This window comes from Saccoglossus kowalevskii, chromosome 21 (genome assembly GCF_978046115.1).
Source record: "Saccoglossus kowalevskii chromosome 21, keSacKowa6.1, whole genome shotgun sequence".
Classification (NCBI taxonomy): Eukaryota; Metazoa; Hemichordata; class Enteropneusta; family Harrimaniidae; genus Saccoglossus; species Saccoglossus kowalevskii.
In genome coordinates this window covers 10606785-10630790 of record NC_140661.1, presented here as the reverse complement: position 1 = coordinate 10630790, position 24006 = coordinate 10606785, and the positions used below count along the sequence as shown (strand labels likewise).

General features: G+C 37.3%; 1 protein-coding gene across 1 annotated transcript in view; it reads right to left on the bottom strand.

The window, feature by feature from the left end:
• The window catches only part of LOC100372872 (atrial natriuretic peptide receptor 1-like), a 63531-nt gene that overhangs the window by 8511 nt on the left and 31014 nt on the right, over positions 1-24006 (bottom strand). Inside the window, exons 6-18 of the mRNA XM_085495013.1 lie at positions 22039-22123; positions 19433-19574; positions 18872-18949; positions 18530-18607; positions 18142-18246; positions 15558-15629; positions 11081-11246; positions 5908-6057; positions 5072-5240; positions 4655-4804; positions 3722-3845; positions 2859-2927; positions 1182-1356 (exon numbers count right to left, since the gene is read on the bottom strand). Of these exons, the coding sequence (XP_085351139.1) occupies positions 1182-1356; positions 2859-2927; positions 3722-3845; positions 4655-4804; positions 5072-5240; positions 5908-6057; positions 11081-11246; positions 15558-15629; positions 18142-18246; positions 18530-18607; positions 18872-18949; positions 19433-19574; positions 22039-22123 (1563 nt within the window). The remainder of the gene's footprint in view (positions 1-1181; positions 1357-2858; positions 2928-3721; positions 3846-4654; positions 4805-5071; positions 5241-5907; positions 6058-11080; positions 11247-15557; positions 15630-18141; positions 18247-18529; positions 18608-18871; positions 18950-19432; positions 19575-22038; positions 22124-24006) is intronic.

Sequence of the window (24006 nt, the reverse complement as noted above, 5' to 3'; positions counted from 1 at the left end):
CGTGATTACATTACTTTACACATTTGTATTAGGTTTATGTAATTCGGGGGCGTACCATTTACGGTCAAGCAAACAACAATTAATAACAGAAGAAACTGTCAAAGAATTTGTTGTGATTGGTGCAAAGTACAAGAGAAGTGCAAATACTGAGAACCTGATACGTCTGTTCAGTCTGCATTGTGTTTTGAAAAAGATGCTATTGGAGATTTATACTGTCCTCAGTGTTCATACCCGCATTCTCTTGTTTGTTTGTTTTTTGACTTGGCGTATTCATATGAGGCCCGTTAATTTCGGTTTGTATTGTGCTGCAACAAGAAGCTCTAAATTTATAGTTGTTTTATAATTTAGCTGCATTTGATGTTTATCAGTCTATAAGTATAATTTGATTATTACGAGGAACAATTTGGCATAAATTTTCATTGATTCGGGGAGAGGCGGATTAGTTTTGAAGACTCCAACAGGCGTCAAAGGTCAAAATGGTTTTGCTTGACAACACAACGTATGATTTTCTCATGAATGTAGTTCCAGTACGAAGTGAGCTTTCTTGAAAATGTGTGAAAGGGATATTAATTTCAGTTAATTAAATTTGGACACAAGTTTTTACATGTACTTAAACCCAAAACATTCATATTTGTTTCCTGTGAGTCAGACCTGCTTTCACGTAATAGGATATGCCAATGGCAAACAATATATATCTAGTTCATTTACAGGCAACATTTTTAAACGGATTGATATATGTAAATTCAACGTATATAATTCCCATCGCATCTGAATGTACTTGGTATATCGTATTTAATTCAATTTGCATCATTAACTCCTGTCATGTTGGATACGAGTTCCATGCTACGTATACGTGTGCAAAAAACATTGTTTGTTTAAAGCTGGGAAGTCGTCACCTGCGCATGCGCATGCGGCAGACGACCATAACGCGTCGTTGTTTACAAACAGCGTCCACCCATAGGTCTTTGTGTTTTTAGCGTGCGTTGTCATCGTCGCTTGGGACTCAATTCTCGTGCGTGCGCAGGTGACGACACCACCGCTTTAAGGAAACGTTATTGCGTGCCGCGCGGCTGCTGTTCCTTACACCTGTGATGGCTGTACACATCCGAGTTCGCTTCAGGAAATATAAAACATCTTTCTCAAAAAACATACATCATGTCAACTTTATGATTCTGATTTACCTGAATGTATTCCTATTCTTAGCTTCAGTTTTTCATTTGGTCTATGTCGAATCTTGAAGTTGTCGACTGCTTGTAGCAACGCGAGAGACATCCGCGCGACTTCTCTTGCGTGACGGCTTCCGTTGCGAACTGGTAGCCCGGACACAACCATATACGCGTCCCCAATTGTTTCCACCTGAGAAAAGATAGATTATCATATGTTATCTTCTTGGAATATGACGTAGATAGGGATATATGCAAGTCTCGTCTGTCATGAGACTTAATAGCGAATTTCTGTTTATTCGGACGTAGCCCCACCATTATACTTTTGCATATTCTAATTAACACCTTTTCATGCTGAGTTTCGCCCAGTGTCATGCGTTATGATTGAACGCACGGTTTTGAGGCGTCACAACACGCGAATTCTCGTTAGAATCACGCTCGCCCTCGGGCCCCTTCGGAGAAATGTTGTTGTTTTGTTTTTTTTGCACATCGATATCAGTTACTGGACACATAGCTATAAAAATATTCAAGTTGTATATCGTGAAAGTTTGGATATGATATTACCTATAAACACGAGTTGCTTGTAATAATTAGGAAGAGAACAAGCATTGAGGAAACTAAAAATGTTCACGTGTTATTTACAATGTCACTGTCAACACACTATAAAGTGCATCACACATTTATATTGCCTTTATGATTTATTATTTCCTTTTTTTCAATTACTACTACAAGTTTAACAATTGTTACAATATCATTAGAAAACAAATGCAGACTATACACTTTCGGAACACCGTCCGTTATTAGTATTCATAGTCATGATGGTATTCCAATTTTACTTGCTTCGCAATGGATTTACATGTTTGGTATAGACATTTAAATTTTATTGTTAAAATGAACAAAACATTCTTTCAGACTCAGATGATCGAATGTGGGTATATCGTCCGCATATTTGCTTGTTTTATTTTTAAAAATATCAGTCCGGATTTGGGTGTACGCATCAATTACCGGGTATCTATAAATTATTGCTTGGTTGCAACATATCGTCAAGGTATGGTGGTGTGAAAGCATCGGTGTTTCAGTTATGATCAGGGTCATTACCTTGTTCCCACAATCAGAAAAAAGTTCACCTTGCTCTCAGATTAGCATAGGTAAAAGTTATAAGACAAACTGATTGAATTAAAGCTAGAATAATTATAGAAATTGCCCTGCTAGTTAACTAAAACTTAAACCATTTCACAAACCATTGTCTGAGAGTATATAGATTGAAAATATAAACCACATCTTTGTTCGCGTAAGATGAGTTAAATGGAAGATAAATGGTGTTTGTAACTATTGACAATAAGCTATCGTATTTGCGTGAATACAACATATCAGTTCTGCTATCATAGTCTACAAATATATTAGCTGTGCGTATCAAAGTATACGACAAAAAATACCTGATCTGACATTACAGCGTTGTCATTATGTCATTTGGTATGAGTGGAGTTGCATTCTGTAACTTAAATCTCAGAAAATCAAAACAGTATTTAGCTGCACAATCATAGTAATATGAACTAAATGCATACATTACCAATACAAAGTTATCTTGGAAACTGGATTACCTTCTTTATTTACAGCTTCACATACGAAGCACTAAAAATTATGTCACTAGCCTTTGCTTTAAGTACGAAATATTGCATTTACCGAATAGCCTACCTTGTAAACGTCGAAATTATTTATTATAGTATCGAAACAGGTGTACAGATCGTTCAGTAAGTCCACAACCTACAAAAAAAATACATGTCTTAGTTATTCTAGTAGTCACACCCCTCCAGTGGCCAATGGGAATAATTACGCGAATTCAACACCAGAGGGCGTTTTCATGTTGGTTCTTTATAAATATCATGATAACAACCTTTGCAATTATTCAATCTCCGTCATTTAATCCAGTGATTGTTAGCTATTTGTTGCGATCTAGCTAGATCTTAGGGATTTGTGACATCGCCTCGTATTTGGGAGGGAGTCTTTCATATCGATATGTGACGAAACAAAATGGAAGCGAATACAATGCATTCGACTATTCAACAGTAGCCTGGTTTTCCTGCCAGTTTAACAACTAGCCACATGAACGCGAGATTATAACGTAAACTGCGCCCTCTATTGCGTGCAGGCAATATTATGTTACCGTCGACAGAGGGCGCAGATTAGACAAATGCAAATACTCGTCAATACAAAACATAATTACCAGGAACAACATTTGCAGAATATCTAAATAAATCAAAGTTGTGATTCCTTATCATATTTCAACCTTACTTTGTCCGAATTTTTACAAGGACGGTGACGTTCTCCGGCCTTTCACTAAGACTAGATAGTCCAGATCCATTGGACATTGGACTCATTAGCATACTCTAAACTAATGTAATGCACGATGTATATGTGGTTATTTCAAAATCCCAGTGCGTTTAATTGTTAATTCTTCAATTTCAACCGAAATTTTCCTATATACATTATAGCATATATTATATTCTATAGTGAAGACAGATCGTTATTTCACAGATCTTTAGTGTTACTGGACTTACTTGCATGGGATTGCTTCCAGCGGAGAGTGACGTGAATCCTACGATGTCACTGAAATATATCGTAACCATCTCGTAGCATTCAGGTTCCACCGATTCGCCTCGACAGAGTTGCTTAGCAACAGAACTAAAAACAAACAGAAAATAAATAACATGTTCTGTAAACTGATCGTCCTGCAATGAAGAACAGTTCCCACTCTCACACAGTGGTAATGTCTCGTTGCATTTCAAATTCATTTTTATTTTGAATTAAATAGCACAAGCACAAAAAGTCCTATGTTTGATCAGAGAGCTGAACAATCCAATGAAATTAAGAGTGTCATAATAATAATCATATACACTTTCTATCGATGTGTCTGTTGAGAGATCGGGGTAGTTTTTGTTTGTCATTTTGTTGGCTTTGAGATCGCTCATAATGTTGTATCGGGACATTGAACTATGATGCGATCTACCTGATTGTCTGAATTTTCATAATATTCATAATAAACTAAATAATGAATATCGACAGAATTATTCTAATACAACATTCGGATTAATCGGAAAGTTGCATCATTAACACTAACTACCGAATAATGATTCAGACCGAATTTAATTTTGCACTCTCATGTCATACTGCGTGTCAAATATGCGAATATTTCTGTGAATCCGGAGACATCAGAACAATGTTAAACAGTGTCGGCACCTTGATTTGAACGATTGCCAACATTCAGGTGTTCTGAATACCCCCCAATTTCAACGTTTGTACACATTTTTTGTTTATTCACGCATAATCGTGCCACCAGAAATTCCCAATAATCTCCAAAAATGAAAGATCATCAATATAAATTCACGGGAATGATTTGGTATTATATTAAAAATAAAAATAAACTTTCATGCCATAAAACAAAGAATAATCACTAGACATACTGTGTCTACATACAAAATGTTGTTTCTTACTTTGGCAATATACTATATAAAAGTTCTTCGGATTTTCTCTTTTCCTCCAGAAAGGCTTCCGTTCTTTCCTCCACTAAACTCTCGAGATTGTTGGCGTACTGCTCCATGCGTTGAAGTAAATTATCCAGGATGTTCTCGCTATCACTATTCCTATATGTAATTGTATATATAATGCGTTATTTTACAGATCTACAATTTTACTGGACGAGCGCGATTTAATATAATTCAGCTGCACAGTCGATCGACAGATTTTCTTCAATCATGTGAGGGCGCACTACAATAAACACGATTCAAACTCGAGGTGAGTGCAAGAAATGAAAAACGCAAAGACGCCCTCACTAGGTGCTCATTACGGTTTGCTCGTTTATTGACCTTCACAAGTAACTGGCATGAACTAGTTTCTTGTCGTATTATTACCTGTTTAGTTTTCGAACGTAAGACCTAACTTCGCTGACATCCGGTCTGTCTGACGGAAGTTCTGCTAAACATTTCTCCATCAGCTGATGTAATTCCAATGGACAGGAATCTTTGTCTACGACGGGACGGAACGGTGGAGACTCAACGTTCTTAACTCTCTCCACAATTTCTGTGTATTGAAAACATTCAAATCATATAACTGCTATTTTTTCCATGCAATGCTGATGTTTCGATAAGTGATGTTTTCCCGTCCACTGTGAAATCTCGCGTAAGGCTTAATAGGCGCGGACTGAGTGTCTGACGCAAAAAAAAATGAATGATTTATCTTTGAACTTGATTTTTTTCTTTCCTTTTTTTTTTGAGCTCACGGTCATACCACATTGCTTATCTTTCGCAGTAGGATATAGCGTCTAGAACACCCTTATATCATCAAAATTGATCGTCTCATCAAATGTTAATACCATTATTAGCGAGAAAATATTCCCAAAAAATCGCGATGAATGACGCCTTTACAACGTTATATACTTTGTTTGTCCTGTATTTTATGTTCGATTTGATTTATAATACGGGACCTCACAGTGAAAGTAATACAGTGTATTAAACTAGGAGCTCACACTTAAAGCGGGGGAGTCGTCACCTGCGCATGCGTCAGATGGCCAAAGCGTGTCATTGTTTACAGACAAGCGTCTACCCATGAGCCTTTGCGTTTTTAGCTTGTGATGTTATCGTCGCTTGGGGCTCGATTCCCGCGCGGGCGCAGGTGACGACTCTTCCGCTTTAGAGCTAAAACAAAGAAATGAACATAATGGCATGCTTAACTTAGTTGTCAGTCTTACCTTGTGGCGTCATAGTGGAAGACGACGATTCATACGGACCAGTCCTCTGAATAATTTCTTGTAATATAATTCCAAAACTGTAAACATCGGCGTCAGACGAGGCCTTACGGTTCGGATCCCGGAGCATTTCTGGCGACCGCCATAATAGCTCTTAGAAAAGAAAATTACGGTGTCAATTGAGTTCTATCAAACAAGAATAAAAGTCGCGCGTTCTACGATGTACTAGTAAAAAGTTGAACAGAGGCTTGTTTACAATGTAGAACATGAAGTTGTCCTGATCTTGACTTACCATTGGTAAATAATACACCAAGCAACGGTGACACGTGGCTCAAACGGCGTATCACGCCAAGCGATGTAATAAACCAAAGACTATAGAGAAGATAGTCTTTGAATAAACAGACATTTAACTAAGAACTAGCCCAACAAACTTAAGAACAATTCTTGTACAATTGCCCATTTCCCCATTAGACTATAAGTTCTATTGTGGTACAACCTTTCTAACAAGGTAATTACTACAATGTGACCACGCGATCCAGGACATTATTCCTTTTCAACAGCAGAAGAATTCACCGGAAAGAAAAGCAATTTGTATGCAAATTATCCTTTCAACGTGACATCCGGGACGCTTTGGAAATTAAGAAAGAAAATCAGTATATTTTGGAAATGATATTGTGTTGACATTGCATCTCAACCATGATGAATAATTCAATTCACTTTTATTTTGTTCGCGACTTATTCGTTCTTTTGCAAACGATCAAAGTCCACAAATGAATAAATTGCGTTGTGCATAACACAATAATACCTAACGAGTTCTAAAGAGGCTATGTTGCTCGTCGACGCCTCGCAGTCTCCCCACAAACAGAAACGAGGCTCTTCTTTGTAATCGACAAATTAGAACAATGTTGTACGCAGCGCGCATAAGCTGGTCGCATTGCCCTGAGTGCTGCCATTCGTTTACTCAATTTTCGATCAACGAAGTGACATAGTATGAGAAGAGTGCGATAAATATAACAACGCTGTGAGTGTCGTATACAAATAGGTGGTTAAATCTCGTCTGAGATACAAATACCGCAATATAGCACAAAGTAGTAACACATTACATATATCGTAAGATTGCCGTGGTTGAACGGCATATGAGTTCAGCATGCCCGTCAGCATGACGCCTCAATGTTGTGCCTATACACACCACAGAATTCCTCTTATCCAATTATCCCAATTACTTGCCGTCTACCTCACACAACATACATTGTATCTTCATACTCTTGTTATTAGCATTCAATTTTCTTGGTATAACGGCTTTCCCAAATCATCACGCCCCCAACGGGTGTTAATACATATTCTCATTCGTGCAGGGGCGATTTAATAACGAGAACAGACTAACCCCTAAAAGCAGGCTGCCGATGATAGCCCATATTTTTTATCATTTAATATGAAAGTCAATATTTACGCACAGAGCGGGATTGTTTAATCAGTGTGTGTTCGAAATACAAAATGAATAATCTGTTCCATTTATACAGAAAACGTCGGTGCCTTGGAATACACACAAATAATGTACCGAAAGTGACGAGGAAGTGGAATTTGTTTCTTTCGATTAATTTTGTTTAAAGATGGAACATGTCATACGGGTCATGCAGGCTTCTATAAATCTTTTTCGAAATTGGAAAAAAAAAAACCCAAAAATGCCTGTTATAATCTAAATACTGGGGCAAAGGTCAGATTTCATCAAAGTAGTAATAATCGGAACGTAGACAGTACTGTATATATGCATTACTTCTATAGTAACACTGTCGGCAAGAATAACACGTGATTTCGTTTAATATTTTTAATTCTGTATTTGTATCTTGTGTTCTGTCAGTGATTCTAAAAAAAATGAACAGAATAAACGAAAAGCGCCGCTTGTGGTCACGGTAATGTGAATGGACAAGCACTAAAACTGACGTATCGATTGGCAATTTGGTTGATTCTGCATGTAATGAGCAAAATACGATAAAAATAAAAAAGTTGATTCGTATTGATGGAGGGTCGTTCTAATTAAGATCACAAAACCATATAATATCATCCAATAGTAAACGAGAAATTTGAATACAAAGATGCGAACGTTTCAGACCTTCAAAACCAAGTGGCTAGTGACGACACCCCTTTAAACAATTGAGTGCTAATAGGCAAATTAAGTTGTCGGATGAGGGATATTGAGCCTCTCCGAGTGAGTAATCCGGTTAAAGTTGCCCTCGCAAATGAAGTAAATCGATTTAATTTGCACATTCACGTGTATCCTGTTTTGTAAAACGTATAAGTTAATATCATGGGACGACCGTTTTTCTTTTTTTTTCATAAACACAAAAGTCTCTATTCATTGCATTGACTAGCCTATAACCTGGTGACAAATTTATTCTGCAGATTTTTACATCTGTATAGCCATTCCATGAGCCATTCCAACGAAGTACCTCATAGAATAGCGGTTATATTTACCGACTGCTGATACGAAAGTCATGGTTCGAACTTAATCGGCCAACTTGTTCAATAATTGAGAAAGAACTCTCCCCCACCTTTAAAATTCTGACACTTTTAAGTCAAGGTCATGGACACTGGAAATGTTTGAAAATTACAATCTACATGCGCACGAACCGAAACTGTGGTTACTACTCAGCATGCAAATAACTAAATCGACATAGAGACACAAGACCAAGTGTGAAATAAATGAAATAAACACACTGCAAGAACAAAGGGTTTCATGTCCATGAGCGGTGAAACAAAATTAACAGTTATCTAAATAGCTAACAACTCATTACTTTAGCCAGGGAAATTTGCTGAAAATCGTAAATGATTTCGATGATATGGCTACAAACCCGCAATATAAATGTAATCCACAGTTAAAAATAATAAAATACTTCTAGTTTGAAAAGATTATGGCATACAATATATATTCGTATGTTCTATATGAACATTTATAAACAATCTTCAAGCATTTATGGAGAAACTTGAATAAGTGACCTGGGGTCACGCAAGGCTTGGATATTAAATGGCTGATTGACATACTGACTAGACGTGTAACCTATGTTGGTCTGCCATATATATCAATTCAATAAATTTAAATTTAACAATAAATTCATTTTGAAATAAGGTATTTAAGGTGGCTCGACCAATAATTGGCTACGAGTATTGAGCATTTGAAAAAGAAAAAAAGTGTTTTGGGAAAAAACCCGGCATTTAAGTACGAGGAAATCAGTGTGTATGTTGATAGTTTCGGGTTCGATTAATGCCAGGATATCTACAGAAATTTAATAAATGACAAAATACATCACATCAGATTCGTGGTACTCACTAAGATGCAGGTTAAATGGCGGTGGTCGTCACGCAGCGCGTGTTCGCATTTCACGTAAACAAACAATCTATATTACACGCGCCGTATACGCCCGCTTTGAGTCCTACATCGAACACAACACGACGCGACGACCACCGCCCTTTAAATGAAAGAAAAAGATCTTATTTTATCAAGCACCCGTTTAGACATCCTTCACAATTTTAGTGATGTAAAACAAAAACTGTTTCAGGGGTTTTCTAATCTACATGCAACATAGAATTTTAAACAAAATTCAAAGGATTTTCACGTAGTGCATAGATTCATGTTTCATGCAATATACGTTTTTTTCTACTTGATAAAAAAAAAACACTCAAGAAAACTAGCCAATTTGTCAAACCAGGAAAGTGATTTCAAATTTAGTTGAACGTGACTGAGGTTTAACTATGAACGCGTCAAGCCCCGTGGGTGGGATTGCCGTATATTTCTGTTTATGCATGTGATTCCTAGAAACGAACGAGATACATGGTAGCTGCGGGCACCATGCGATGTTGAATTTCCAAATAGCACGAATACGCCAGCAATATATGATGTTTTTTCAAATTCCACAGCCCACTACCAAAGACGTACTTACAGACCGAGTGTTTGGTTTAAACTATATTTTCATGAGCTGGTATGCTTAGAATAGAGGTAACGTTTTCTGTTCAACGCGATATCTTGGTTAGTGCATGTGAAGGCAGACGCGATGGTGTTAGCGTAATTATACATTAAGATATTACTAAGACAGTGGAGTTCGATGCGATCTCACAAAGCCCGTGTGCATTTTGTGGAGTCCTAACAAGTTAATAGTAATCTATGTATAACATCTCGATCCAGCCGTTTGTCTAGGTCTGACGAACCAGGTTGTTGAGAATTAATGGAACCTAATCTATTGCACGGCCCCTAAAATCACATCCGCCATTTTGGGATTATTACGTCATCATTTGATATCTGAATTTCCTGATATGGTAAATATGCGCGTGATAACAAATTGATTTAAAATGTTGCGGCTTAACACTTTGGATTGGGCACATTTCAGTAATCTGCTTCTTAACTCATTCTTTGAAGTTCCGTAAAACATATGAAATAGATCCCAAAGCATGTTGACAAAATTGGAAGTATTGTATTGATCGAAATCACTAATCGGATTCCTATAGAAACACAACAAACCAAAGATAACTGTATTTAAACACATGTTAAGATCACTGATCTTTGGTAGGTAGGTAAAACATCCTCGTTTCGCAAGTTTAAATATCCACTCATGAGCGGCACGCCTAGTACCGCGTCCAGGAATAACTAAAAATAAGGCCCACTAACAAACACTCGTAACTGGTTTGGACAAGGTATTTTGCATTTTGAGGTATGATTTTCGGCAGCTAGAAAAACGTGTGCACATTTTTTTTCCTCCCTTGTCTTGTATTAGTGATTTTTGTGGTTTCGGAGCGTGATGATTAAATTTAATAACATATGCTTGCTTTACATTACTAAACAGTTTTAATTGCATAATTTTCATGAGCAAGGGCAAGGCCCTGTACCGGGACATAGTCGCTCGACCCATAGACGTCCACGCATTGAGACGAATAGATCGTCAGGCCCCTGAGCACTAACCGCTGCCCGACCGCCAAAATGACGTCGACGACGTGAAACTATCTCTACTGCGTTTGAAATCGAAGGTAAAAGTCGCATTAGATGCTGCGTGCCTTGTATTTGCCTTGGTATAGATTAATTTTAATTTATCAACTCGAACCACTCCAACAGCAATTACCCTTCGTCACTTACATGCCCCTGGGTTATTACGAGGCTTGACCTTACACCCGACGTGTATAATTAACTTACTTTGATAGTAAGCATGTGAGTTTTCGATTTCTTTACTATCTTCCTTGAATTTGTGCAGCCCGAAGTCCGTGAGTTTCACCACAAACCGACTGTCCACGACACAGTTTGACGACTTTAGGTTACCGTGCACTTTGATAGCGCTGCTGTGGTACAGAAAGTGAAGTCCCTGAAAATTAAAATCAAAGAAGATAAGCATTATCTATTTTGGTTGTAAATCGCCGTAGACTGACGTGGTGTACTAACTGCAGCACTTGAATGGGTGTTTACAGAAGTATTTACGTTTACGCAACCCTGACCTACTTCGAATTTGACTTTATCTTAATCATGTGTAAAAAAACACACACACAAAAAAAACAAGATGAGATGATTTGGTCTGATGACTCCATTTGGGAGTATCTGTTTACATCGACATTAATGGAAGAGTTCCATTTACTGAGCCAATTTCGCACATCGTAACAAATTTTCTCATTTGGAAAATAAAATTGAAAAAAGTATTTTATGAAAAAAATACGCATGTATGGCCTTCAGTAGGTGCTATACGCGTGTCCGATATCTAGTAGTTGAGTTAGTGGCGCATTTGGCGCCAATCACCGATGAAACATATCTTTAAAATCAATGCACAAAAGATGTCATTGTAAAAAAAAAATGCCTCTAACCACAGTCTTCCATGCATCCATGATATCACTGATTCAATTTTTTGTTTAGCCAAAGGATTGGCGGCAACATATACTCCAGTTTATTAGCAGTGGACTTCGCACACGAGCTCAAAGATTTTGATTTTAGACTCTAGTTTTGTTTGGTCGAAATCAAAGATGGCCGCGGCCAAATTACCACGGCAGATTACAAGCAGGACATTTCGCATCCTTTTTGTATTTACCTATAAAACACGTCTCACTAAATCAAAATAATTAATTATGACACCTTTACCTTAAAGTCTACCATGAAAATAAGTACTTTACAAATGTATCGTATTTATCTTTGAAAATACGCAAAACTGAATAATATCCTGCCCAATAATGGCGCACATACAACAAATCGTGTCAAATACAAATTTTACTATGATATAAATTTCCAAAACTACGATTCAACATGACATTATCAAAACATTTTTACATCATACATATTCATTAATTCAGTCATTCTCACTTCATATAATTCAATGCATGACCACTACTGATCATCACTATCTTGTGGCAATTTCTGTTTGCGAAATGGAGACTGAGATGGCAGACGTGAATATCGAGACTCATTCACTACTCACTTTATCTTGGGATCTGACATTATTAATAATAAATAGTCAGACTATATCATAGCGAAGCGATTTTATTTCGCTATCTTGCTTCGAGGTGTCATACATATTTTCTGGACGGAATTAAATTTGAATTATTCAAAACTTAATCGATGCCAAGCCAATTGAATTGCGCCCAGTTCGTGGATACATTTACCGTTGTTTGGTATTATAAGCATCTATTCTTTTTAGTTATTAGTCACTCTAAAATGCATATTGCTGAAATACGTTTTATGTCTATTATAGATAATATTATAAAACATGAAATGAGATTCATTGTGTCAATTTCTTTGGAGAGGTCTGTCAACACGATGGGTTAAGTAATTATCCACAAAACATATCCACAAACGCTTAATTAAAATGCAATTAACATTATATGTTATATTTAGAAAATTGTAAATTCGTTTACTACAAATTGAATCGATGTATCCAAAGAAATTGTATTAGATTTTCAGTTATATATTACTTAGTTAGATGATATAAACGGCCTATGTGGTTATTCGCTTTTTGTTTGTTAAGAATAAATATGTCAATTCAGTGGTCGACTTCTTTGACATTCAGGTTTTATAAAAAAAAAATGACGCCAGTCTCCAGCATGCTGGGGGTATACGTGACGTGAATTTTGATTGGCTGTTGTTTGAATCTGAAATCGAGGCTAATATGGATTACAGGTATGTTTTTGTAATGGTCAAATCAAAGCAATTTTTTAGCGGCATCTTTTGCATCAATGAAACGCTAGAAACTTAATTCGGGACATCTTACCACCATGACGTAACGCGATGTCCAGTACCGACGGACATCGGTACGTTATTGCGTTCGCAATGACGTTCGAAATTAAGTATTTTTCTTCCAATTTTAGTGCAATTATTTCAATAAATATTCGTTTTAGAGTAGGTAATTTTAATTAGAGAGTTAAGGCACCTCAAGTAACAACACATTACTTAGACGTATCTGTCTGTTCATAGTAATATTGCAGACTGCTTTACTTGGGCCGGGGGACATGTAAGTACTGACTGCCAAATTGTGTATTACGGCTATAATCCTGATCAGTAAAGCATGGTAGATTACAACCGAAAGCAACGCGAGATTTCAAGCGATAACGCGACAGTGCTGACTTTCAAGATAATTTAAGAGAAATGTACATTAGATAGTAGGATTCGTCTAGTGGAATGATTTATCACGGAATATTGCTTTCTGAGTGGGCGTGCGTGCGGTGAACAGAAACAAAAAAAAAACACACTATATATTCAGAAAGTAGTATGAGAATACAGACAAACTAACAAGATACGTGACAAACATCTTAGGTGTTAATACATACCACACTTATCCAAATTTAAATATTGCAGATAATGCCCAACAGACACACCTGCTTCGGTGAATAATTGCTCATAATTTTTAGCAAAGACGTTTTTTTTTTCGGTTGCTATAACGACGCAGTATTTACATATAATAGGTGATGTAATTTGTCTGTATCAGTGATGCATGTGGTGGGCTTATGTTTCGATGTTGATTGATAGACTTTATAATGTGCACACATGTGCAGTGTAGTCGGTGGATATCTGAATTTTTGAACGATTCGTGAAATGAAGCGTTTATAATATACTTGTCAATTACCAATTCATATATCCTATTTATTATTGAGTGCATTCAAAGAACATCAAATCATTACTTAAGATATAATTGTTATCAGTTTAAAGTTTGTTTTGTTGCGGAGTAAACAACAATAGTACATGTTTAAAACCATGCACAAATTTGAGGATAATTATATTATACATCAGTTCCCGTGATATCGCGTTATTGATTGATTGATTAATTGATTGATCGATTGATTGATTACGTTTTGAATTGTGTCGGAATGAGTCAAAACGCCAAGAGCACAGGTAAAAGACTTGATTTCACGTGTAATAACCTATTTGGCATCCATAGTTTTATGATCTATATTTACTATGGAATATACGTCGTTACTTACTTTGGAACTAGATGCCCTGCTATATGTGTGGATAGAACATGAACTGTGATCGACACACATAGATTTGTGTTCTTGGTCAAAGTTTGAGAAACACTTAACAGTAGGTAACTGTGTTACTGTGGCAAAACTAACAATGCGATGTTGTTGACCATAGCTGCTGGTAACGTTCTGTAAATTATTTTAATTTTGAAACAAAATAACTCCGTACACCGATGTGCGCTTTGTACAGTACAACTGATGGGATGTCTGTGTGAAAGCTGATATAAAGTTATAACAAATATAAGGTTCCAAATGTGATGTTGTAGTTTGCTCTGTTCAGTTTTCAAGAACCAAAAGAATTGGAGAATCTAATTTATACGGAAATTGGCAGGTGATATTTAGAATAACTCAAATAATATACGATAAACAAAACCGCAAAGGGAGAATATACAACTCAATTGTGTCAACCTGTGTGCCGCTAATGAGTCTAAATTCGATCAACCGATCATGGCATCTTCGCCAGTTGCCAAACAGTTACACATTAGTGAACAGGTAAATTGGAAGAAGTATTCGAATACAAACACATCACTGCCTAAAATTAATAATTACCCTTAATTCATAACACATTTCTGATATCATACTGATTTGCATAGTGTGTCACATACACGCTTATGCAATTTTATTATCAAAACTTAACATATTTCAGGTAAATTCGCATTTATATTAACAATACATTCATTTATTAGCGTAGAATATCACCGGTCACAAGTTCAACATGTACCGAAGACGTCTCAATCACGGGAATTGTGATGTAGTAAATCAGGCAAATAAGGTTCATGTCTCTTCGATAATGAACTTCTAATATTGGATTATGCATTCCAATTCGCGTCTATTCTCGGCACTACTGATGTGTACAGTGAAAAATTTCGCTTACACTCCATACCAATGATTGAAATTTCCAAGGTATACAATGTAATTCTAGGTCAATAAGACAACCTAACGCAAGCGCATTGTTTGAAGACGTATCTTTCTTACTCTAGGCTCTTTCTCGAAATCATTTTTTTTTCTTCGGAAAATTGAGTTTCAACAACGTCGGCTTCTAAAAAAGAGATGCATGCGTGGAACGCCGCCGTGCATACGAGAATGTGTTTTTAATTGGGTATATCTACAAGGGTGAAACGGTCACCGAAGTCCATTGCACGGCTTCGGAGTGTTGATTCAGAAGTAAAATGTGTAAATACCTTGATGATATCATGCATGAGAGAGTAGCGAAACACCCAATCCATCTTAATTGCATCATTCTGCAGAATATCCTACAGGTGTTGGAAAAAAAGAAGATGAAAAGAAACGTGAGAAGATGAGTAGAAAAAAAAGGAATATTAATCACAAGAGATTTTTTTTCCTTCGTGACCCTCAGGGTAAAAAAGTGACTCACCCAGTTCCACAAATCACAACTGAGCTAATCTTTTCAGGAGGGGTATCGCCGATACTACTTTTTTTTTCGTATTTATAGTATGCCTGAATAGGGACAGTACACAGTACAATATCCCTGTTGAATATACGCATACCAGTTGACATACTGAACATTATAATAACAGTGATCTCAGTGCATGGTACATTAATGATGACTTTTATTACACACGATTGCAATAAGCATTGTAGACTTTGATCATGAGCAAGGTCGGATACGTCAGATTAATTTCTATGTGTGCACTATGATCACCAATTGATCACTTTCATCAAATTATGAAAACACTTGCATATTTCTACTTACTGGGGATCGTTTAGCTTTATTTAGAGAGTGGAATGAACTTATCCCTTCGGTGTATTACCGAGAATAGAATTCAGTCTCTTTGTGGGATAACCATTGCACATTGTTCATCTTTGAAACAAAACACGTTTTATGGACCAGATAGGGTGAATGACTTAACTTTAACGTGTATATTTATAAAAGTCATTTTCTGACACGCTCAACTTTTTTTTTCAACGTTATTATAAGAGTAATTCCCAAATGCTACATCAAGCGGTGGCCCCGTGTTAAGTCTAGAACAGCACAGTTCGTTAGGTGGGTGAGTTAACACGTTGTTTTGTTTCTAATTAGATTGGGAAAACTCGTGTGAGATTAACCTATGTTCTGTATCACCTTGTAGCTCGCATGTACGATAGAACGAAATGACAGAAACACTCCAGGGGAGTGATTCGCATCTTACATTCATTGCAAATTGCAACATCGTGACAATCTGATATAGAAAAGATTACATCAGATACATGTTTTTTTGTTTAGTATCTAGGCGAATTTCGATAATCAGGGTTGAAATCTCAAGATGGACATTTTGCTTGATCCGTCTAGGACTGCATGAAGCTCACATGTTCACGTAATCATTTTGACCAAAATTTGCTTGATTGAAATTTGGTCAAAACTAAGCTTCCAAGCACTAATTGCTACTAGAGTTGATTTCAGTTTCCATAGGAACTATTTCAGTCCAGGGCATAATTTTGAGTATAAATATTCGGAATTCATTGTACGAATATTATAAAGAATCGTGCGCCTTTAATTTTAACCGCTGAAGTATATTGAAGGAGGTAACCTTGTAGTGCGGGTTACGTTTTCAGTCGATTGGAATACTCGAAGGAATCCAACGTGGCTCCAAATGTCAATTAAAAATGGGAAACCCGACCGACTGCCGCCGCACATCTGGCGTTTGTATCGCAGGGAATCCCACGTCAGTATTCCGTGGTTTTAACCTCCCATGAAACCCCGGGGCTGCAAATCGCAATAACCCAATTAAAGGAGCCTCGACTCCATGACCAATCCTGCCTATGTGACTATAAATTTACATTCCATGACTGTCATAATGGAACAGTTATATATCTATGACAATACTCGGAATCCGCAAGCCAATTTTGTTACGGTACCGACACGGGTGTGCTTTGTAATGTGATACAACCATATCATGCATGTGTGTTAATTTCGTATCTTTATAAATGCATTTATTGTTTTCGGAGTGAGGCGTATTTTTGCACATTATCAGAGTGCAAATCTAATAGCCAGTACTAAGTATCAGAGTAATCAGTGCGAGTAGACTGCTGATCACGAAGATTAAGGTCCTCACGGAAATTGACGCAGTCGTCACGCAGTGCGCGACTGAATTTCGCGCAAACAAATATATTATGATTACAGCAGTATTTCAGTTGCCTGAATACGCTTCGGTTGGGTGAGAATGTGTTTTAATTATGCAAGCCTCGTTTGACGATATACAACCATTGCGGTTTTTTGGGTTAAGTAGGCCCAGACGTACTCATTGAAATCGACAAAAAATATTAGTTTAAAAAAAAACAAGAGAAAAAAATTGCACAATTACGCAAACGACGCCAAGAACATGTTACCATTTGCATTATTACGTGTTCGATGTGCGTTACATCGATATCCAGACCGGTTACGTCAGTAATTTATAGCCTCGTTCGAAGTTAGTTTATTAGGCGCACAATCACCGTCTCTTGTATACAAACAAATCGAAACATTATACAATCGAGGACAGGATAGCGTGTACATTGCATGTACGCGGCAAGACGCGCTTAATATACACGTTATCTGTTCTGTCTTTCTGTTTTACGCCGTGTCTTGCACTGATGGCAGTGCTTTCTTAAATGTCTAGCGCTTCACAGCTTCTTGGTACATAGAATTACAGCGCAAGGTTGCAATCATGGTTGCGACGGACACAGCAACTCACAAAATTTCGGCGCGCGACTATGATAAGCGTCTAAACATGTACAGTTAGAACGTGCAAGAAACTATCGCAATATGTCATAGGTTGTACTACTTACCTGTAAACTACCTTTCGGACAGTATTCTGTTAACATTGCAATATGCGGTGGATCCACGCATGCGCCAACAAATCGAACGATGTGGTTATGTTCCAAGTCTCGCATCTACAGAAGCAAATAGTAAACATTTCAAGGACGAAACGAGACACATTGATGGTTAGATATCATCGTTGTTGATAATAAAACATGTCCATAGTGCGCGTTTAAAAACTGAAATTACTTTCGTCCAAGCACTAACACATTCGACGCGGAAACATAACATAAAGTTGGAAATTATACATATTATAACAAAACTAGTTAAGTATGTTTTCTAACTATATACATAATACACAGCACTTAAAGTGTATAGTAAACCACAATAGTGTCTTGAAATATATATAACACTTACGTATTTTAACTCCAGTAGCACATCCCGTGTGAGCTCGACCTTTTTCTTATTGACTTTCTTAATGGCAATTACATTACCCTAGTGACAAAGAAAATACAATATATGAAATACAACTCACTCAGAAACAGCAAAAGCGTGTCTGTTTTGGTTATGGACTTCCTGGGCCGTAATTGCACGAGCGTTTACGTTCGACCGCACGAGTAATTCGTGCGTGTGTGTTGATAGGAAAGCTCTGCGGTCATGCTCCATTTATTAACAGTCTGGGAGACACGGATGACATTCCGATAGCGATTTTTTTTTTTTTTACTAAAAGTATTCTCAATTATATCTCTTTGACTCTACCTTATATTGCGCAACTCGAGTAAATATTTGACGGTCAAAATCACATGTTCCAAAAGATGAGCACCTAGTACTGCTTTTCTGTAATAAAGAAATGATACAATGTAATATACGACTTATGGGCACCAGTGTCACGTGGTAGTTTTGCCCGTGTACGTCATGCAATCTGTCGCCTCGTTCGTAGCTAGTCTTAAAGATAATCAGTAAGATCGTCCTAAAAATTAATATATATCACGACACTGTACACAATGAAATTTTACCATAAATAAAGTATGCGTTTGAAGAAAAAAAGTTTACGGAAGCTGGATTCATAATATAAGATTTTTACCACGTTCTCGCGATGCATTGTGGATTAGACAAGCCATATGCTGATGCTATTCGTCTTTCTGAATCATTATTGAATTATCAATGACATCATTGAACAGCTGGTACTAGCAAAGTATCCGGCCTGTGGACATTACGTGTTTGCGTAATGCATCTAAACAAAAAACAAAAAAAAAAACAAATACACCCAGCTAACATGGAACTGTCACCTGAACCGGAAATGTCAAATGTCGTGCCTACCCTGGAACCATGCGACTTGCTGAAGGCAGCGTTGACAGCTGCAGTCGACATAACGCGGCTACGATCCGTTTTGCTGAATGAGATATCTTCCCATGCCACTTTCCACGTCATTTTGGCTAACTCGGCTTCCAGTTTGTACTTCCTGGTTGGGAACAAAAAAACACAAAAAAAAAACAAGATAGAGAGATAGACGTATGCTCCTGATGCAGAAAAAAAAATATTATTTTTTTTTATGATATTTCTGTTGATAGGAATTGCCAATAATTGTCGCTACCTCGTGATAGACTGATGTTATCAGTTGTGTTGGCGCTTTATCGAATCAATAACTATATTTATCGCATTTACAATTCCTAAAGAAAAACCAATATAACTTGTTATATGAAATTGTTATTTATATATAGTTATGTTGTTTCGCAGATCGAATAATATACATTAACCATACATCGATGCGTGTATATTTCCTTGGCAATGAAATAAACATACCGTAGTCAATAATACAACAGCACAGTCCCTATATAGAGGGACTGTGACAACAGTCAGATAGTGAGTTTCCCGCTAGTTCTATCACCAGACTCCATTCGTTACGCAACGCAAACGTATTCTTTGAAGTATAATAATTTACAAAAAAATGAACTTTCCCGACTGTGTGTGGTCTCCCAGTGTAGACGAACTCGACTGTGTAATTTCGATAATTGTATGCGATACCCTGATTAACAAGCTGCGCTCTTGTTACTGAGATGGGAACCTGAAGTTGACCTTGTATGCGACGAGCTTACATGACAGAGAAGAACCTATCATGCCACGGAAATGCGCTACTCTTTCGACAAGCCTGATAGCGTGTTTTCTGATTACACTGAGGACAGACCATTCTCTAAATACCGCGTGTTTAGTTATCTAATTGACACCGCTGAGTGAGGAACCGGGCTGGGGGTTTGAACTCTTTAACACGTTCCAGATGCGAGACGTACTGGCGAATGTACTAGTAAGATAAGTAAATGTTCGTGTACATAATAGAGCGAACAATATATCCCTTTTACCTTAACGCGTTTTCTTAACTATTCGGTGTGAGATGTGTTTTAAAAAAAAGACGACCCCCCCGAAGACAACTCAATATAAACTAGAAGCAATTCACACCACTTAATGTGTGTACTGCTAGCTAACTTTACTTCATATGTTACACACCACACACTAGGTGTTCGGTTTCAAGACTTCCCATATTCAAGATTGTTATATGGGATTTTCATGAATTAAATAATAGAGTCTGTTTTTGTTATGCATAATGTACAACGCCATTATAGTTCTAATGAAATGGTGTGCCGCTTATATTTACGTAATAGTATGAACCATAACTTGATATTCGCGGTGGATTGCTGCCAGGAAAAACATTCAGAAAGACTAGAATGGGAGAGAAATAAACACAATAATGAACTGGCCAATCACAGATAGTTTTATGCAAATTTCTCACGTGTATTCATCTGATATTTCGGAAGCGTAAATGTGGTTAACTAGAAAACCATCGTACCAATTTCACATAGATCGAGGTTCGAAATAGTACAACCAGTTATTGCTGAATCTTCCTTTAGTAAATTATATAAATTGAGAAATACACAAATTTAAATAACAATAAATACATCGAATGATGTTCAGGCACGTTGTGGTCATAAATTGATTTATTTCGAACGCCACTATGAGGATACTCCATGCACGGTAATTACGAGGCTAACTCAAATGACTCCTTCTCCGAACAAATCACACTTTTCTAATTAACGACAATAATTATATTACAATGAAACCCCAGAAAAATTAATTTGATATCGTAGGGTATTTTGTATTATATGGCTTTCGGTTTAATAAAAAAACATTGTATCGTTTCATTTAAACAAGAAAATAAATTACCACCTAGCGCATCTCCGAATGGTTATCCAAAAATATAGTAGTACAGTAAACGCGATGCACACTTGCGCGTTTATTACTGAAAGGAAATCGACCGAAGGGCTTGTATCATAATTACCTGGTTTGACGTGATCAACATACATCTTATGCGGTAACATTTTATAAAACGTAATAAATCAACAGAATTCAATTACTGTAGGAACAAAATGACGCATATAAAACTGCTTAACCAAAAAGACGGACAGCGTATAAAGCGCCCAAGCCGTCGCGCCGCGGCGCGTACGCGTGGGTCACATGCGACACATTAATAGCGCATCGGCGACTGTGGCACCTATTATACTGTGTAGCCCGTGTCTGTGTCCCCTGGCGACTTAAAGGGGGAGCGATGTAATGTAATTTACGTTTTTACAGGAAATAAAAAAAGGAAAGTTCCATTTCCATTTTTTACACTTTACAGGTGAAGCGAATTCGAAAATAAAGCGAAAGTTGAAAATGCTTTATATGCTTACAACAAATAAGATTTTTGTACAAATTAAGGACGAGTAAAATAGCTGATTACATTTTACACCTTGTCCATGTCTACGAATATACGTTTTTTATTTATTTAAATTACGTTATTACGAATATATAAAAACAAGTGATTACTGCTTACGAAAATACCCTTTGCCGACCCTCGATTTAACTCATCAGTCCACAAGGTGCTATTTACATACCTGTATATCAACAGAGCAATGACGATGACGATGATCACAAGGCAGGCCAGCACTATACCAATTATAGCTATCAAACTGAGTTCCTCTGTACATGCAAATAAACATGTAATATGAAATCTATTAATAACGTTATTAGACTAGTCAACGACGCATACAAGGATCAGACAGACCAGAACACTGCATACCCAGTGGGGGACATTCAAATGTAGCTAAATCAATTGTTTTGAAGTATGACGGTGTGTTGCATTTCGTTGCTAGCGCGCTGTGATATGTTATGCTGCTCTACACTGCGCTGCTGTTCTTCGAATGTGTCAATTGTTTTATAGTTCGATGACTGGGGCGGATACAGGTTTTTTTTTTTTTTATGGGAGGGGGGTCCAAACTTTAAAATCGCCAGACAAAGTTAATGATTGAATACATTTTTCAACGGGACCCCAAGAAACCCCCCCCCCTCTAGATCCGCCACGTCCGCCACTGGATGCCGTGAGTTGCCTTGTTTTGCGTTGGATTCTATAGGGTCGCCTTGCTTTGCGTTCTGTTCTAGATCTGTTGTGTTGTGTTGGATTTCATTGCGAAAATTGCGTTGTGTTGCAATGTATTGCGTTGCGCTGTTTTTTTTTAGGCATACGCCACGCTTGAAATTGAATAACACTGACGCTGTGTACGTGATTACGACAGTAATATCAGTTTCGTCATCCAGTTTGAGCAATTACTAATATCAACAAGACATCAACATCATTAGCCGAGGAAACATATCACGTTACCGTATGCGTTGCTCTGCCTTCTGATCACTTACGTCAATTTTCCAAAAAAAATGATACTTATATTTTGTAAGACCTTTTCCGTAAGAGAGATTAAACCCATTTTATTAAAATAACATCGGAAATAAATCAAAGAATTTTGATGAAACCTCTGAAGAGCGGCACGGTTTAGTATAAATAAACCGGGCGTCATTATACAGATTACATCGACGCGCATTAACAGCGCTATGTAGTGTATTAATATGGGCTTGTCGTCATAATGCCCACCTCACAATTCACCAGCTTTGATCATTAGTTTATACTGCGCGAAATAAAGAGGCATTTAGAATAATCAGAGCTTTCAGGAGATTAAAAGCTTCGGATCGTATTCATGATGTGATTTTACAAGTGCTATACACAACTGAAAAATAAGCTGCTGCTGTTATTCATTTTTCGTAACACAGTCACCCAATCTTCATTTTGTCTGGGCGCACGTAAATGCTATTGAGATTCTCGTCCAAGCCTCGAGTGACGTATTGCAGATACATTAAATTAGGTAAGATGAGTCGTGGACTGTGCAGGTAATTGGAGATGGTGAGAAAATATGTGAAGGAAACACAGAAAGAATGGCGGGATTGGCGGTAAATGCTGAAAGGTCAGCATTTATCGGAACTTCGTTATAACGCTGACAAGACAACGTGAAGTATGCGCCATTCACGACTACGTGTTAGAAATGGAATTACAACTGCTTTGTCAACCGTTAATGCTTTACCTGACACTTGGTGTTCATGTTAGTGCAAACGCTCGCTTTGTACTTAGAAATAAGATGCTGTCGATGAGATTTGAAATCGTTTTCCAAGAAGGTTATTGGTGAATGACGTTGTTTTTAAAACGCGGAAGTCGTCACGTACGCATGTGTCACACCCATAAGTTGCCTAAAACTAGATTAGCTCAAATCACAGGTGGACAGATAAGGAAAATTTATATGAAGGGCAACTAACTGGTATCTCTACAATAACAACCAGGGATCTCTTACTCCGGTCGAGACAATTCGACAGTCCAGTGGTAAACCGAGGTAACGACGTACATCGAATATTATAATCAAGGAGACATTCACACCATTAATTAACGACGCAGACAGGTCAAGTAAACAACAACTTCTATTCAATATTCATAAAGGCGAACCAAAGTCAACAGTGGGCACATATAATTATTTGTACATAACACA